General features: G+C 39.2%; 1 protein-coding gene across 1 annotated transcript in view; it reads left to right on the forward strand.

The window, feature by feature from the left end:
* The window catches only part of LOC104466122 (suppressor of tumorigenicity 7 protein homolog), a 51701-nt gene that overhangs the window by 31774 nt on the left and 1390 nt on the right, over positions 1–18537 (forward strand). The window contains exons 7-10 of the mRNA XM_010079452.1: positions 593–665; positions 2208–2310; positions 11704–11854; positions 16584–16676. Of these exons, the coding sequence (XP_010077754.1) occupies positions 593–665; positions 2208–2310; positions 11704–11854; positions 16584–16676 (420 nt within the window). The remainder of the gene's footprint in view (positions 1–592; positions 666–2207; positions 2311–11703; positions 11855–16583; positions 16677–18537) is intronic.

The raw sequence follows: 18537 nt of genomic DNA on the forward strand, positions 1-18537 counted from the left end.
TGGCCAGAGACTATCTGGTGAATATTTTGGTCCAAGATTTCTTTAAGAGACAAAACATGTTATTTTACTGTTGATCTTTAACTGCAATAAATCTAGTGGTTGTTTGCTTGCAAGTCAAATCCATTATTACTTAAATACCTGTCTTGCATAGCTGCCACATATTCATATTAGACAACTGGTTCTGAATGAAAACAAGAGGAGTGAATAAGATAGCCCTCAGCTATTACTTAGATGTTTTGTGAACTACGGAAAATTCATGTATTCCAGGTTACCTATACATTTATGTATGAAGTAATGAGTTCTGTCATTATGTTTCTGACATGTCATTCTTTGAATTAGTTCTCTAAAGAACCCAGTCGCTGCTTAAATAGCAGTTACAGTGATCATTAACACAGATTTTAAAGCCTGTATATTAGGTGGAAATGTAAAAATCCATGTGACATGGGAGTACAAGTCCCAAGACCAGAAGGTATTCTGAATTCAGTTAATTATTCTGTGCTTGCCATGCATAATCTGAAGTATCAACTGAACACTTTTCTTTCTGCAGACTTTTAAATTTTCAGATGTTTACTTTTTTCTTTCTTTTCAACAGATATAAGCTTACCAAAATCAGCAACAATATGTTACACAGCTGCATTGCTCAAAGCCAGAGCTGTCTCTGACAAGTAAGTGCGTAAGAACCACAGTCCAGCAAAATTCCTGATTTAACTTGAAATTTCTCTTAGCTGAGCCCACACCCTAACAATCTTCTGGGTTAGCAGGAGAATACAGTCCTGCAGTAAATTCATAAAATGACTTTATATATAAGAAATATTTGCAGTGATCAAACATTGCACTTCATATATTACAGAAGAAGAAAAGAAGAGAAATAGCATAAATTCAATTCTTGCTTCAATTTTATGTATACTGTCTGGTGAGCTTTGGCTTCCTAGATAGTATAATGAAGATGCAACTAAAAGGTGTTGTGTGGCTGAACCTCTTCAACTTTGTATAAACCTGACCACAAAAAGGTAATAAATAAATGTGGATGCACTGGTAGCAATGTCATTTTGCAAGTGCTGTCAGAAAGTTGCTCATCTACTTAAATAGCGGCAGGTGGATTTAGCATTACCATGTCAGGGATTCTGAGGTAGATGACGTTCATATTTTTAGAGACACAGATATCTGCTCACTACTGTTATAGTTTTGTCTTGGGTCTCAACCTTCCAGGCTGCTGAGCACATCTACTTGATGCCTATGGACTTGAGAGCACTGGGCCACTCTGAAAGGGTGCTCAGCTCCTTGTGAGATGGAGCTCAAAAACCCGATTCTGCTCTCAGATGCCTTCACACAAATCCCAGGCAGAGTTGTGTCTGTGCACCTGAGGGCCGAATGCCTCCCTAAAGTTGGAAAGCAAGTAGAGTGGAAAGCCATTTTCTTGACTGACATCCTGACAGTTTCTGCTTTTAAAGTGTATGTACACATCAAGATCTAAGTAATTTTCTTTCATTCTTTTTATCCTGTAGATCGCCAGTACCTACTGCAACATCTTTCCTCCCTACACAGCGACTCCAGCTTGGGAGGGCAGGGCTAAGGTTGTCACAGCTTTCCCTGTGGTGTCTGCCTGCCAAGTACAGCTCTGGAGTTAGCCGTGGGGTGTGAGGTGAGAAAGAGATTGCATGGTCTGGTTTTTCATTCACTGGGGCAGATGATTTGCCCACAGTTTGGGCATGCTACCCTCAATGGTGCTGCAGCCAGTAGACCACCCGCTACTGCTGCTGCATCGTGCTTCCATCCCAACCTGACCCAGGGGCATTGGGTTGGGAATCTCCCTAAAACGTCCCCAAACCTGTTTTTAATAGAAACCCTCCAAAAATAATTTGGCATTGTTGGTCTTTTTTTTTTTTTTTTTTTCTTTTTTTCTGCAATGTCAGCCTTGAATATGCCCCTTAGCAAGGCGCCTAGAGCCAATTTAGATCAGTGACAGAGAAAGGACTGTTTGAACTGACTTTCTGCTATGATTAGATGCAAACATGCTTTCCACTTCTGCTGGGATTTTCATTGGCCTTGTTGTAATAGATCATTCAGAGTTTTCTCTTGCTATGGAAGTTTGGAGAGCATAGGAAATTGACTCAGTTTGGTTACATGGGCCCATGTTCTAGTTTACTTCTCTGGCTTTTTCTTACTAGCACTTCTGACCTAATGTGTTTGTTTCTTTGCTTTTGTAGATTTTCTCCAGAGGCTGCCTCAAGGCGAGGGCTGAGTACTGCAGAGATGAATGCAGTAGAAGCTATTCACAGAGCAGTAGAATTTAATCCACATGTGCCAAAAGTGAGTATGGAGAAAGCATTGTTGTAGCATTAACACTGCTGAGGACCTAACTCCAGATTTCTGTGTTAGATCAACAAGTGATATAGTGGAAAGGGGAGCAAACAATGGGAAGGGAAAGAAGCTGATAGTATGCACAGTTTTCTTTATTTGGTATTTCACATTCAGTGTCTACTCTGGACCGTGCAACTTGAAATTTTAGTTGGAGTGAGTCCTCTGCGTGAGCAGCAATTACACAGTGGATTGCAGTAGTAGACACCAGCAAATGCTACACTGCAGGACAGAACCATGCATAAAGACATAGTATTATTTACAAAATAGCCATTAAAGATCTTCTAGTTCAAAATAGCATGTTCTATTTGTTTTGATGGTTACATGTAAGAATATGTTTTTGGCATGCTATACAAAGGAACCTGTGTTTGGAGTTCATGGAGTGCTTCATATAAGTTGCATTAGTAATTCCTTATGCAGCACCCTGTCATTAAGTTCTGAGAATGCAAAGCTCAGAGATGAATAATTGCTGAGAACTACAAAGTAAGAAAAGGGATTTATGTCTTAATTTCCTAATCGCCTCTCTAGATATGTATCTCAGCAGTAAGAATCTTGTCCAGGGGCTGCTAAAGACTATGTATTTCATTATTTCATCGCCTGATACTCAGTAATGCAGTATGTAAGTTCATTGTGAAGGCAAACTAGAGGCAGATTCTTTTTGGCCCTTGGAGATCTGTCTCTGAACCTCACTCGCCAAATCTCCTTTGGACCAGTATTGCCCTTTGAAAGTAATCAGCCTCCATTGGAGAGCAGAAGGCTGATGTGTATTAATGTAGGGAGCCTGTTCATTAGGTACAGCTGAACACCCAAGTCTGGGCAAAATAAACCCAAAACCTCTCCAATGTATATGCATGGATTGCAGAAAGTTCGTTCCCATGCATTGCAGGTATTAAGTGTTTTTTTCTGTGAGCTATATCTTTTATCCCAACCACTAAATAGCATGGTTTAGCTATCTGAAAGTTGGGCTGTTTGTTTAATAAAATCATCTAGACTTCCTCTACAGGCAGTGGAAAGAAGGAACTATCTTAGACATCTCTAGACAGACTTTCCCTCCGAGGTGCCTGTTTCTGCATTGACTATGAAAGGAGCAACTATTTTCCAGTAAAAGCCTGATTTTTAGAGAACAAGATTTAGGTGAGATGAGCCCCTTTGTATTATTAGCTGATCTATTTTTGTGCCAAGCTATAAAATGAAAATATGAAATGAAGTTTGGTTCCAGGACTGCTTCTGTGGAACTCTGTTTACTTTCTCCCATCGCAATGGTTCTTGCACTAACACAGCCATTGATATTTCTCTGCCTGGCTGCCTGTTTAACTCTCTATTCCAGTCTTGTACTGGGTGAACCTTTCGGAATGTTTTACTGAAGCTCGGTTAGAATATTCTGTCCTTGCTGTCTGAAAAATCAGATATTTTGCCAAGCAAAGATACCAGTTTAGCCTGCTGTGAGCTCTCCTTGGGAGCCTGTTCCATTTTCCTCATTTACTGTCATGCTGTTAATAATTCTTTCCATCAAAATCTTTTTTAACAGTTTGCATATAGTGATTCCATATTAACACATACTGCTTCCCTCCTTTTAAAATGAATGGCATTGCATTTACTTCTCTCATTACTGGATTATTTGAGTCTGAGTGAGGATCTTTTTGTTTTAAGTCAGTTATGCTGGCCTGGCCATTTCTGGGACTTGTTCATTCACTGTTAGGGGACAGAGATCATTGGCTGCAATGGCCTCCACTTCTGTACATGCTCCTGATGTCCATCCTGCTATTGTCTCTGTGCTCTGCACTGTCATAAAACTGAGGCTAAGCCTTCATTTACTATCTTTTTGCTTGCTCTTTTCCTGTTTATACTTCAGGCCTTGCTCTTCTTTGGTTTGACTTCCTTTGCCAAATCTACCTTACTGTAAGTTGTGGCAGTTGCTCCATAACCTCTCCACTTCCAGGCCTCCCAGATGCTGCTTTTCATGTAGATCAGTACTTTCATTCATGGCTTGTGACCCCGTTCTCACTAGCCAGCTTCTGTTTAGGTGGCTGTTGAATACAAGGCTGAATCTCCCTTCTGACAAGTTGCCCTGTATGTGAAATGCAGATTGTGTGTTATTTTTGGTACTTTAGATTTAAATAAATTCCAGTCCTCTTCCTCAGTTGAGCTCCTGAGTTTTTCAGTTCACATTGCTAATTGATTGCCTCAGTTTTTCAAAGTCTGTAATTTTGAAATTGAAAACCTTTGTGAAACATATAAATTACCGGGATAACAAGATAGTAATTGGAGCAGACTCTAGGCTTTTTTAGTTCATATTTTAACATTAAAACAGTATAGCCTAATACAGATTAATATCCAGCACTGCTGGTTTCACACTCATTCTTTCTGCTATTAGCTAAAGGATAAGGTGGCAAAAATATTTTTTTGGTTATAATTTTATTCACAGTATGGATATTAAACCTCATTTTCCACTCAGTTATGATTGAAGTCATAACCAATTTGTTCTTAATGAAATGGAGATAAGTTTTAGCAAGCAGCATCAGAAGAAATCTAACAGTGACACAAAACTAGTATGTCTTCAGAGCTTCTTTAGGATTTAAACACTAATGAGTCTCTCTTGTTCACACTGAGCAAGAAATAAATTACAAAGGTGACAAATTATTAAAAGCATTTGCAAAGTTCCCAGCAGAAGCCTTGAAAGCAGGGAACTGCACTATTAAAGAGAAAATAAATTATTAGTATGTTTCTGGTTTGTCTCAAAAGGAGATTTTACAATTTTCAGTGAAAATCATTAAAATTTAGAATTATCACATGAAATGATTATTACTGGATATCAATTTTCAAGACATTTAACTGGAAATTGCAGATTTTTGTAAAGAGATTCTGAGACAGAGGGAATAAAGGGAACACACTCTGAACACTCTGACATGCTGCTGAGCTGGATTTAGTAAGAAGGGGAGACTGGGTCTCCCGTTGTGACCTATTGCAGGTTTGTGTAAAAGAACCATGGGTTTCTTACAATGCTGATGATTTTTCCCTAGCAGATTATGGCCAAGTTGCAGTCCAGTGTTCCATAGTAATGTTGCAGAGGTCTGAGGTTTTTATTTTCTGTCTGCACAAAAACAACCTAATAAGGCTGATAGTCTTTCTTCAGGCAGCCACCGTTCCAGCAAATAACCTTCCTTCTTCCATCTTCGAGTATGTTTCAGTGACAATTTAATTCCCAGAGATCAGTCTATTAAGTCGCAGCCATAGGTGATAAATTTTCATTGGTTTTGGAATACACTGAAGTCAAGACGTGACGTGTGGAGGTACCAGAATTTGGTTTAAGTGAACAAAGGCAATCCAGAGCTCAGTGCAGCCTGCCAGATCTCTCCAGGAAGCTGGGCAGCTGACCTGGCTGTGTTGTTTCTGGAAGCTGAGCTGTGCAGGGTTAAGGCCAGCTCAGGTGTGTCAGCTATGACTCCTTCTTGACTGAGTGAAAATGGAACCACTCTCAAAGCGATCAGGACTTCTCATTCTGAAGACATCTTACCTGTAAAAGGTGTCTGTGCTTGAAAGTGACTTAATTTTTTAAGCAATACCACAAAAGCATCTGATAAAAGATATTACATCTATCTACAGTTTGTCTTGTTTGTATTACTGAAACAGCTCAGCTACAGCGGATTGCAGCTTTATACTGTGGCAGAGATTGCCTGTGTAAAAAGAAAGCACTTCACCAGGCGGAGTGTTTTCAGGGTTCTTTTTAGTAGAAGACAAACATAACCAATAGCAGATTGAAGTCAGAAGTACAGCAGGAAAGACAAAAAAGCAAAGAGCTGTGAATTTCACTATAAGCAGAATACAACAAGTTGTATCACTTGTTTGTGAAGATTTGTCTGAATTTTTTTCAACCATCTTTGTCTTAAATGAGATTCTATGGACTAGTATCCTTCTGTTTTAGTGTAGCACCATGCGCTGTGGAGTTTTGGTCCCAAGGAAGTGTGCTGACACTGTCTCACAATATGCTGCTCAAAAATTTAAGAGTTAAACAAGAAGGTTTTTATTGCCACTGAAGCAGTTGGGGTATCACTTTAATTCTGGAGGGTTTTGTATGCAAAAGAGAGTAGTACATCCTATGTCATGGAGAGTACATAATTTGTGGAGTGGGTGGGAAAAAGAGAATATGTGTACACATATACACGCAACTCTTAAATAATCAGTATTATTTATATCTTGTGTTTGGAGTTTCCCCACTTATATGTAATGCAACTGTCCCAAGCTAATGCTGATAAAGTACCACAGCTATTTCTGGGACATTCCCCAGTTGTGCAACACCCTTTCTGAACTGATTTGTGAGGCTCCCCCCCTGCATTCAAACTCCTCCTGAAAAGCCTCCCCTCTTTTCTGTAATATATGAGACATGAACTATTCAGTCAAGTCAGAGGGAAGAGAAAACAGATGATGGTTCATATATCTAATTGTTAAAAATAAGTCAAAAGTGTACTCTGCACACAGTTTTATGAGTTTGCTATGTAAGCCAGGAGCTGAGTTGGTTTAAAGAGAGTACCTGCTGAAGATTGCTGCACTTGAATCGGGGACAACTTAAATAGTGATATTACTTTAAGAAATGCAAATTTTATATGTAAACAGTTTCTTAAAAGGGTTTAACAAACCACTGACTTAAACACTTAGTGATTTATCTGTTCTCCATTTCATCCCTTCTCATTTCTTTCTTACTTAATTTTTTTTTAATAAGAACTGTGTCTGTCTGTATGCTTGTGTGGTTTCTAGTAAGTTGTAGTTGCTAATAGAAACAAACAATGCAAACAAATTCATATACCAGATGGGAAATGAATCTGTTCTGCACGCCCCATGATATTACAGAGAAAATATTCAAGATGTGTTGAAGAGAGTTTTTAACTGTTCAGTGAGACAGTGATTTGGTTTTGTATCTCCAGCAAAAAGGCCAAACTTCTTAATTACCATCAATCCAATGAGAACTTGTACGGTGACCTACAAGTGGCTTCTCTGGGCTTGTAGAAACCAGTATTTTGAAACTCTTTTAAGCTTGTGCTGTTCATCCCACTGGGAGGAGGAGAGTTCCTGTTCAGACAATGTTAAATTCTCATATTCTGGCCTGGAGGGATGCAGTCACAGGTGCAGGAGTGATTATTGCCTATTTGCAGCCTGGGCTGTAATTTCAGAGGCAAAGTGCACAACTGAGGAAACAAAGGAAACCTGCCTCAAATAGGTTGATTTATTTTCTAAAAGGGCACTGACGTAGCTCATTGATGTGCAATGTTAAAAGCACTCCCAGCAGAGGAGAATTAGTAGCAAGAGTGTTGTCAATATTATGAAATAAATAATGTATGTTCAATCAATTCAAGTAAGAGAAATATAAACTCCACCATGTTTTACTTCATGTGTACAAGGTCCATTGTCATCCTCCAAGTGGTCATTAAAAGGCATATTCCCATATGGGTACAGAATGGCTATAGCTGAGCAATATTTATTACAATGTCACATAAGTAGCCATGAAGCCCTCTGTGGAAGCATGTGAAAAATATAGTTACCCTTGTAACTCCTAAAATACAAGGTTTTGACAGGAAAAAGTTTGGGATGAGAGAAGAGAGAGACCAGATAAACAAAAAAGACAACCAAAAAAATCCAAGTCAAAACAGTGCAGTGGAGAAGGGCTGATTGAGCTATCTGTTAATGACAGAAATCATTGCGCAGTTTCAGTGTTCGCTCATGGCTTGATTAAGGCTAGGTCATTTTGGCTGAAATTTTCTAGACTTGTCTTTTCTGAGCTGATTCCTTTTTTAAAGGAACATGATAGCCCCAGATGGTGGTGACATGCTCTTCCTTGTTGTAGTTAAACTTCTTTATTCATCATTGAAAACCAAATGCACTTGGAGATGGTGCTGGGCTTGCCATCTCCACTTCCTCCATGATGGCTAGCTCTTTGCTAAGTTTCCTATTTAGGCTGTTACTTGACTCTCCCTCTGAAGTGGAACCACGCTTGGGTTCAGAGCCCTGTCAGGATGACAGAGGGCTCCCATCTTCCCTGTGTATTCAAAGTGTTGAAAAGGTAGTGGAGTTTTATTACTTAAATTGTAAAGATCGTGGTTGAATCTGAGAGGATGCTGGTGTATCAGGAGTTGCAGTTAGTAGGGAGTTTGTCAAGAGGTGTAGGTTGTTTTGTGTAAAGCTAGATGGAGTTCATGCTGATATGAATTTTAGTGGTATGGTAGGACCTCATGTTCATATTAGTCCTGTAGCAGCAAGGGCTATGCTCTGGACTGAGGCCTTTGGAAATGTTGAGATATGAATAGTTACATTCCCAACCTGAAGTCTGTGCTGGCTGAAAAGAAGACTGTACCTGCCTAATGTAGTATCTTTAAGTGCTATAGCAGCCTCTTGGAAACTACAGTCAGATGTCTTTGGCTGTTTTTTTTCCAAGAGCTGGAGGTACTTGTTGCACACAGAACTCCATTAGGGCTGTGATTCACACATTATATGGGCAGCACAAGGACTACAGCTAATTGGATAGTTTTTGAAGAAATTTTTTTTTATTTAATTTCATTTTACTGGAATTTGTCTGCTTGTCCAATCCAAAATGTTTCAGGGGGACCATGTTCATTTCATGGACAATGCAAGATGGCTGGGATTCAGTTCTGCCTGTCAAGTATCTGGGTGCCAGTACTTGTAGAATTTGATCTTTATGTTCCTGAAAGTGCCTGATGAGAACTGTACAGAATGTTCCAGATGAAGTCTCTCTGGGTCTGTGTACAATTAGCATTCGTGCTGGAAATGCCTCCAGAATAAATTCATTGACAGCTTGTATGCCCCAAAAGCGTGGCTGACCTTTGTGCATAAAACAGTGAGACTTGAGCCATCCATCAACTTTAATTTTGGGTCTTCTTGAATATCACCAAACCACATTATAGACTATTTGTTTGGGAAAGTAGCTGTGGTAGAGTAACGAGGGAGGTTCTGAAACTGAGAAAAATGCAGACTGAAAAGTCAACACAACAGAGTGAGGACTAAGAATGATTTGCAAGTATCAAGATATAACCTTCCATCTGGTATTTCCACTTGATTTGTTTTAATCGCTGATAACAAGCAATACTTAAGAACCAAATTCACATATTTTCATCCCAACACTCCTAGAAATAGGACATTTCATCCTGGTTTTTCTTTACCTACAAATAGGGACATGGCTTTTGGGTTTGTTTTTTTTTTTTTTTCCTTTGATTGACATATTTAAATACTGAGAACTTACTTTCTCATTTACTTTTGGGGGAAAAAAGGGAAATAAGAGTTATGATCTAAATTAGTAATACAGACAGGAACTTGCAGCTCTTAGAACCCAATTCCATTCTGCTCAACAGGTATAATGTGTGTTTTTAAAAGGGTGGCAAATTCATTAAGGCAGTGAATAAGAATGTTTCCTGTGTCTCTGTAAACCTGGCAGCTCCCTCCCTCCTGTCAGCTCTCTGTTCTATTCTCTCTGCCACTCTTAATCCCCTGTTCTGCATACTAAACTGCAGCATCCTCCATTAATCCACCTGTTCCGCAGCTCTCTCAAATTTTTCTGAAAGGCTTTAGAGAATATCTAAGTATCACACATATTACTCCCACTGGTAATTCAGTTTATTCTCCTTTAATACTATTACCTGCATCAGAAACACATGTGATTTCTCTTTCCTCTTTGAAGTATTTATCTGTTTCCCAGGGTTGATATTTCTCTGCTTTGATCACAGTCTCTTCAAATCCTTTACCTATTTGCAAGCTCCTTCCAGGCTCCTTCAGGCGAAAGGGTAACTAGCTCTAGGATGCCCTCCATGACATCCCGCTATTTGTTCTCATTTCCCTCTGGCCTTTCCTCTTCCTTTCCCCAAGGCTGATTTTCAGTTCCCATTTATGTTGCCCTCTTTTCTCGTCTTTTCTGCACCAGCTCACACACTGAGAGGGTGCTCAAGCATGCCCTGCAGTGTCATGTTCACCAAAGCCAGTGTTTGACAGCAGCTGTGGAAGGTTAACACCCCCCATACCTCTGTTTCACCTCTGATGTCAAGTTGCCATCTCTTGGGTGCCTGCACTTGGTTGTTGTCCATCCCTAGGTCTTGCAGGACTCCTCCTTCCAGACCAAAGCAGAGACCGGTGCATAGGCACAGAGGCCATAGTGAAGCGGAGGGGCAGCCCGCCCACTCTCTTTTTGCCAATGATTAACCATAACTTTCCTTTCCGAACCTTGTGTTAGGGCCTGACAGTCTGCTGCCTGACTCACTTGCTGCCTCTTGTGTTAACTTAAATAGCCTGGTGGGATAATATTTGCTCTTGGGCATCCTGGAAGAGATCAACAGTTTCCTTACACTGCTGAAGAGCAGTCAGCACACAGCTGGGAAACGTTACACTTCTTGGAGGAGAACTGACAAACAGGAGTTGATTTGAAAAGCCTGTGATTTCTGTCCGTCATTCCTTTCCCCATAAAGCGTGCCAACAAGGGGAGTATCTTTCCCCTCCTCTGTATCTTTCCCCTCCACTAACTGGAATGTAGTAACACCAGTGATGAGATAGTGTCTGCTGAACTGGTAGTGGTCTAGTTCGTGGGCCGGGGAAGGAGGAAAAATCACCTGCTTAAATAATGTCCAGGGCCTCGGTCTTCTCCTGTGGCATGAACCCTCCGTGTGTTTCATCCACTTCTGTTATGGGGGATCCAGTAACAGGGACAGTTGCTTGTGGGTTTAGTTAGTGGTGCTCTTTATTTTCATACCAGATTCAATAACTATTTCGACTAGGAAGTTTAAACTTTTTTTTCTGGAAATTAGGTATTTGTTACATTTGGTAACTTTTTTTGCTTTGTAACTTGTTGGTAACTACTTGGTGGCTGCCAACCTTGCATGTTCATAGCCGTAGCAACTAGTTGATGCCAATGCAGTAAAGCAACCTGTGTGCAAACTATGAGTACTGTGTGTTTCCTTATAGGAAGACAGGATGTATCAAACTGCTTAATGTCCTATTCATTTTATTATGAACGCTTTCAATTAAAAAGTTCTTGTAACTAGATTCTCTTTTCTGCTTTGAGCCCTTTTTTCCATCTCCTTTGATAAGAGAGACATCTCATATTGAAATTCTCTGTAGTCCCCCTACTACAGCTGAAGAGCAGAACATTAACCATCTGTCAGCATATCTTAGTCTTTGGGAATAATTCAATAATTATCTTCAAGTGCAGTTGGTGATGTTACACATTTGATGAAACACTTATGAGAGAAAGTACTTTAGGGAAATAGACCTTTCAGTGTGCGTTAGAGAATTCTAGTCAGCTTTTTGGTTTTTTCATTACCTCTGAAATAATTGTGCTCTGCTTTTTCATTGCAGTATCTACTAGAAATGAAAAGCTTAATTCTGCCCCCTGAACATATTCTGAAGAGAGGGGACAGTGAAGCAATAGCATATGCTTTCTTTCATCTTCAACACTGGAAAAGAGTAGAGGGGGCATTGAATCTCTTACACTGTACATGGGAAGGCAGTAAGTAATTCTCTTTCTTACAAAGGAGTTAATCAAGTATTTTTGTTGAATGTAATGAGAAAATAGTAGCTTTTTGTGAAGTATAGTATAGAGGAATTTAAGTGGTTAGTTAAATCCTCACCAACATTGAAATATTTGAAATTCAGACTGAAAATACAAACTTCGTTTAATGAGAAAAAGAGTTCTGAATTCTTGGATTGTGTTCTTTGTGTAATACTGAACAAAATTTCACATCTTCTTTGAGACATATTTTCTTACTCATGGATGAGGGGATAATAATTTATCTTCCTCATTCCAGAGTTGCAGAGATTAGTTTGTCATTATTTGAATGAATGGTTTCAAACTGACAGAGGTTAGATTTACATTAGACATAAGGAAGAATTTTTTTACAATAAGGCTGGTGAGACATTGGAACAGGTCACCCAGGGAAATTGTGGATGCCCCATCACTGGAAGTGTTCAAGGCTTCAAGCGACCTGATCTAGTGAAAGATGTCCTTGTCCATGGCAGAGGGTTTGGACTAGATGATCTTTAAAGGTCTCTTCCAGCCTAAACTGTTCTATGATTCTGTGAATGCTTTGATATTGAGAAACTATGAAAATGCCTTACAGGCAGATAAATATTCATGTGTAGTATAGAATGATACAGTATCTTATAACTTTTTTTTTAATTGACAAACTGGTGTGAGTCCAGTGGAGGATTACTGGGATGCATAGGGGACTGGAATGTGTGATAAGGAAAAGAGGCTGAGAGAGCTGATGTTGCTAAACTTGGAAAAGACTTCCAGTAGGTGAGGGAGGGATCCAGTTGCTGTCTTCCAGCGCCCAGTGAAGATATTATAATGGAAGACAGAGTCAAAGTCTTCTCAGAAGGGCACAAGAGAGAGTCAAGAGGCAGTACACACAAGTTGAAATGAGAAATTTAATCTAGACATAAGAAAAATATATTCAGAGTCAGAGTGGTGATGCACTGACACAGGTTGCTGGTGTGTTGTGGGGTCTTTATCCCCGGAGATACTCAGAGGTCAGCTGGACATGGCTCCAAGCAACCAGACCTAACTTTGAAGATGACCCTGCTTTGAGTAGGAGGTTGGAGTATATGACTTCCAAATGTCATATGGTAACCTTCTGACCTGTGTTATCCTGTCTTTGAGGTGTGGGGGTTTTTTTCAGTTTTCCGAGAATTAAAAAGTGCCACTTATAATCAGCCTTTGTGGGCTTTTTTTAATGCATGTTTTTTTCTATGTAATCTCATTCCCCTTTTCTGCTCTACTTTATTCTGTTCTCTTTCAGCCTCTGTATATTGTTACACCACCTTTTTTTTTTCTTTCTCCATTTGCTGTTCTTGTTTAGATTTGTTAGAAAAGATAGTTTGTCACCATGATAATTCCTACAGAAATGCACTTAATACCTCCATTATAAAAGTGACTTACTGTCTCAGTCACGGTATGAAATGGCCTGAACTTGCCTAATTTGCAATGTAGGGTCCCTGAGGAAGCAGTGGCTTTATTTTTAGGTGTATGGAACACATTGCTCAGTAATCCATACCATTGCCACCTGGGGTCTGCTCTGCTGCATTGTTCTCTGGCCTACCTGCGTGCTCCTTTCCTGTCATTTCTCCCAGTCAGGTATTTTCTCTGCCGTAGCTTCCTTCACAGTGACTTATTTTCAGTGGTTTGCTTTTACATAGTGTTTCTTCTCTTCCAGATGCTTGCAGAGGTCCTTTAGCCTGAGGCTCATTATCCCATCATTAACAGGGAATGCTGAACAGATCTTATTTTGCTTTGTCAGGCTGGGGAGTTCCTAAGGGTCTGTTTACAAGGACCAGCTTTTGGCACAGGAGGTTGGCTGCCCTGCAGTCCTCCGGCAACTTAGGAAGTCTTGTCATCTGTGCCTGAAGGCAGTGTAGGGCATTCCCACCTAACTGCATTAACTCTTTCCTCTCCTTATTACCTCCACAGCAATCTGAATATGTAATTCATTAGCTAATATTTATATAGTAGCCTGCAAAGAGGTAAAATAGTACTGTTGCATAACCTCTAAAGAAAAATCCGTAGTTCATTATGCACAGTGATTTCAGGGAGAGATGGACAGTGCACCGGTCCTCAAGAATTTTGTTCAGATTTTGCTCATGCATAAAGATTCCCATGGATTTTAATGGTTTCACCAGTATCTAGTCCAATAATCATAACTTTTGATCCATATCTTAATCTGGCTAATATTATTTTCGGATGTAGTGAACTATTTATGTCACTCTCATGTCCTTTACTTGCAAAAGGTTTCCATGGCTTCTCTGTGCAATTGTAAGTTTAAACCAGTTGAGTAATTAAAGAGTAATTAAATTTAATTAAACACTAGTTCTAACCAGCAGTCTACATACAGTACTTGGTCAGTTGCCCTCACTTTCTTTCTAGGCATTTATGTATTTGCCATGTCTTTAAATTGTACTATTCTGTCAGTGTGCTTAAAAAACCCGAAGTCTCACTTTAGTAGCTTGTATGTAGGAGTTTAATGCCCACATACAAACACTATTCAGTTCTGACTTTGTGGGAACTGGGCAGAATAAAGTGCATTAAGTCAGTCACTTGGGGGTACATTTTGAGTGCTTTTGAGGAGAAAAAGGTCACTCCTAATTAAAACAGCCTCTAGCAAAGTTTGTGCAGAAATGTCATTGTGATATTTTAAACTCCAAAATTCTCACAGCGTGTTTTTCCAGAATTACATTCAAAAATTGAGAAAAGTGAGATTATAATGATCATCATCAAACTGGAATGTTGGTTGTTTCCTTCTCTATTTTCATTCAATCAGTCAAAGTACAGTTTTATTCATCGTACAACTAAAAAAGCCCAAGTAACACCCCATGAAACGTTGCTCTGGGTTTGGTCCAGGTGCTCTGTACAGAAGGTCTGAAGTTTCAAGTGTGGCCAAATTTCAAAAGAGTCTGAAGAGCTTGTTCGTCACTGTCAGTTTCTAAGCTTGTGTCATGTTTCCTATTGTTTGCATGAAGAAGAAAAACCTAGTTCTCAAATGCTATGGTAGCTTTTACAACGACCACACAGTTGAATGTCAAAGCTGCCTCTGTGCTACCTGAATTGATTAATGTAAAATAGGATCAGATAATCCTGTAAGAGTAAGGCAGAGAAGTACCTACGTAAACACAAACTGATACAGATGAACCAGAGCACTTTCTTCCATGGCTGATAACTTTACTAAATAAACGGTTCTGCTATAAATATTCTGTATTTGGTCTCATGTCAAAGATGACTGTTTAAATTCAGTAAGATCTATTCTGATGTTTTTTCGCATGTTTTGTAAAAGCAATACCATTACTGTCCCTTTTTATTTTGATTAGAATCTTAATACTACTGTGATTTAGGGTAAGGCAGAAGAGGCTTGGTTGTCTGCTTAAATATTAAGCCAAATTGTAAGGAAAAACTTGTGTTAGTGATTTTGAAGTAATGAGCATTGAACATCCCTCCACCTATGTTTTTGTACAGATGCTCAAGTTTGTTGCATGTAAAGATCATACAAGGCTTGGATTATTGTATTTGTACTTGGCTTTTTGGGGTGCTATGGAGAGGGGAGTATTTGCACAAAAAAATACAGCTAACATTATTTCAAATGCAGTGTGCATGACTGAAAATATTGGGATATTGTATATTTTAAACCAATTCCTCAGTTGCCTTGTGAGCAAGAGATAATGGAGTATTATCATGTGGCAGTGGGCTGTACCTAGCATCTAAAATATACAGTGGTTCTAGGACATCCGTTGAGGAAAATATTGCTTCAGTGACCGATGTTCATAGGAGTAGTGAGAATAACACGTTGATGACATTTTAACAGTGAGAATGATATATAGGATAATGGGAAAGGCTGCCTTGATTGCAAAGCTGTAATTCAGTCAAGTATTCTGATATTTCCATAAATTACACTCAGATGGCCTATGACATCATCACCATCTAGATTTAGTAATCCATTTCCCTCCTTCTCTGTTATTATTTTCAATTTTTAAAATGCATAAGTTTAAGTATTATTTAATCCATGACCTGAAGATTTATATTGGAAACCTGCCTTGATCTGCTACATTTAAAAAGAATGCATGTGAGGAACCTGGTTTTGATAGTTCAGTATTAATCTTTGATTGCCAAATCTAAAATGAAAACATGACTGTGTTGGAAAACTGGTTCTCTGGGCTTGAGTCATCAGTGTTACCTGGTTTGCTGGAGTGTGGTGGGAAACAAGTAGGGTATTTTTTTCCATGCAAAACTTCTGTTATGCTTGATGCACAGAGATTGCAAGTATTGGCCTGAATACACAAGCTTGGCTGGTCATTTTTGTAGGCTATGCCTGTTATATCAGATACACTTCCTTCCCCTGAAATTTTAAAATTCTGCAGCCTAAAAGCCTACCAGAAAATGTGTAAATTTGGCTATGGAATTTTAAGTACAATGGGCTCTGATCATGCAGGCATTTGTGCATGTACTTGCAATGTGGTCTCACTTGATGCTCAGGAACATTCTCCCAAGAATAAAAACAAACATAAGTGTTTGCAGAATTAAAAGCTAAGTGTAGATGTATATTTTGACATTTCATTAAGCAATTTATATGCTGTTTGCAACCAAATATAAATGTTTTGTCTATGTTTGTTTTTAAAAATGGTAAATACAGTAAAGTATGTTCAGTGACTGCCACACTCACAGTAACTTGTGCATGGTGTTGTTTTCTTTTTAGCTTTCAGAATGATCCCCTATCCACTGGAAAAAGGACATCTTTTCTACCCTTACCCTATTTGTACAGAAACTGCAGATAGAGAACTACTACCATGTACGTTCAACTTTTCTTATCATTAACATCAAAGAATCGTCTACCTCAGTCTTGCAGCACTGCTCTCCATTGATGCCTTTAAAATTAAATGCACTAGATTAGAATCATGGGGTTGACAATGAGGCTCTGGATCTCCATTGATGGTTTTGAGAGGCAGCTCCTAGCCATAGCTCGTAATGACTAGCTATCTTTATTGTTGACAGTGTAGGGACAGGGAGAGGGATTACTGAAGAAATATAAATCAGTTAGATCTTGCTATTTTCTCATGCCAAGACACTGGAAAATATGTCTGATCTTTCATCTAGGGTAACATCCCATCAAACCAAAAGCACAGTGGCGCAGCCTTGTCAGTCTTTTGTAGACACACTAGCTACATAAATTCCAAGGCAAGATCAAACCTGCTTGAGGACAGCTGGATCATTAATGCAGCTGTTATTCTGACAGGTTATGCTGACATTTTCTGAAAAGCAGTCTTAAATAGCAAGAAAGGGTTTTCTTCATGTAGTGGCTTGTGTGCTATTATGAAGACATTGATGTGAAATTACTTCAGTCATTTATTATATATGTTTATGGCATGTATTAGCTAAGTGCCAACAGTGTTCCCAGTGCTCTGCAAGATACGGGTATGAAGACAGATCCAGCCCTTGGGAAGTGTTACAGTCCGAGCTAATGGGACTTCTCGCAGTGCATGTAGAATGCACAAGAATGCAGAGCAAGAGATGAAGCAGTCAGTCTTGCAAACAGTTACACTTCATTCCCACATGTTTTCTCACTGAAGTCAGTGGGACTTCGTGCGAGCACAAATGGAACACACACAAACACAGAGGGGTTTGCAGCGTTAGGGCAGAGGAGGCAAATACAAGTTGAGACGGAAGGAGATTCTTCTCTCACCTTCTCTATCCTGAAGAAGGAATAAAAAAGAAATCTGTTGTGGAAAAAGTAAAACTTAGCCTACTTCTCCTGTGAAGGCTGATTTTGAGGGTGTTTGCACACTTTGTAATCTTTCATTCAGAACCTCTCTGCTTTGGGCTGAAAAATCTGTTGCCACTCTTTATAAGCCTATATGAGTAAACATTAGGTGAGAATAATACAGCAAAAATCCAGTCATTGCGAGTCTCTCCTTCACAGTACATTCTCGCTGATATTACACAGAAAACCTTGGCAACTGACAGTATCTCCCCACCCCATTATAATCACCCTAATTATAACAACACCTCTTAGAGAGCTCTGCTTGCTTTACTCAGAGGAATGCTGAGCTGGGGAGGGTGGAGTGTCAGGAGATTTAGGAATGACAAAGTCATGCAGAATAGCTCAGCATTCTCTTTTTAGATGCAAAACTAATAGTTCTTGTCAAATGTTAGAAGCGAGGGACTCTTTAACAGCATATACAGACAGTTGTGTTCTGCTCTGGCAGTTATGGGAAATGCCTTTCACTGCAAAATCTCTTGGGTTTGAGTAGGGAAGGGTTTAACATACCGTGACAGACACAGGTCGGTTGAAGGGGTTTTGTGTACCTGCCCACACCCTTTAATTGCGTGTGTTTTAAAGGAGAGTCAGCTGGAATTATCTTAGAACCCTAAGATCTGACAGGCTATCCAAATAAAAAATATCAATCACATATCTTTTGCCATGACTGGATAATAGGCCACCACAACAAGTTTGAGCCTGCGTCAAAAGCAAGTACAAAAAACTGAGCACAAGAAATCTTAAACTTGTAAAGTTCATGATCTTATACTTCCCAATCTCTAAATTTAATTTAAATCAAAGAGAAGTTGCAAATTATCTGTGTTTTTCTTTTTAAACTGAATGAATTAGCAGACCCCAAAATCATACATATTTTTAGTGTATAATATTTTAATTT

The sequence above is a fragment of the Pterocles gutturalis genome, unplaced genomic scaffold (genome assembly GCF_000699245.1).
Source record: "Pterocles gutturalis isolate BGI_N339 unplaced genomic scaffold, ASM69924v1 scaffold5314, whole genome shotgun sequence".
In the NCBI taxonomy this organism is placed as follows: Eukaryota; Metazoa; Chordata; class Aves; order Pterocliformes; family Pteroclidae; genus Pterocles; species Pterocles gutturalis.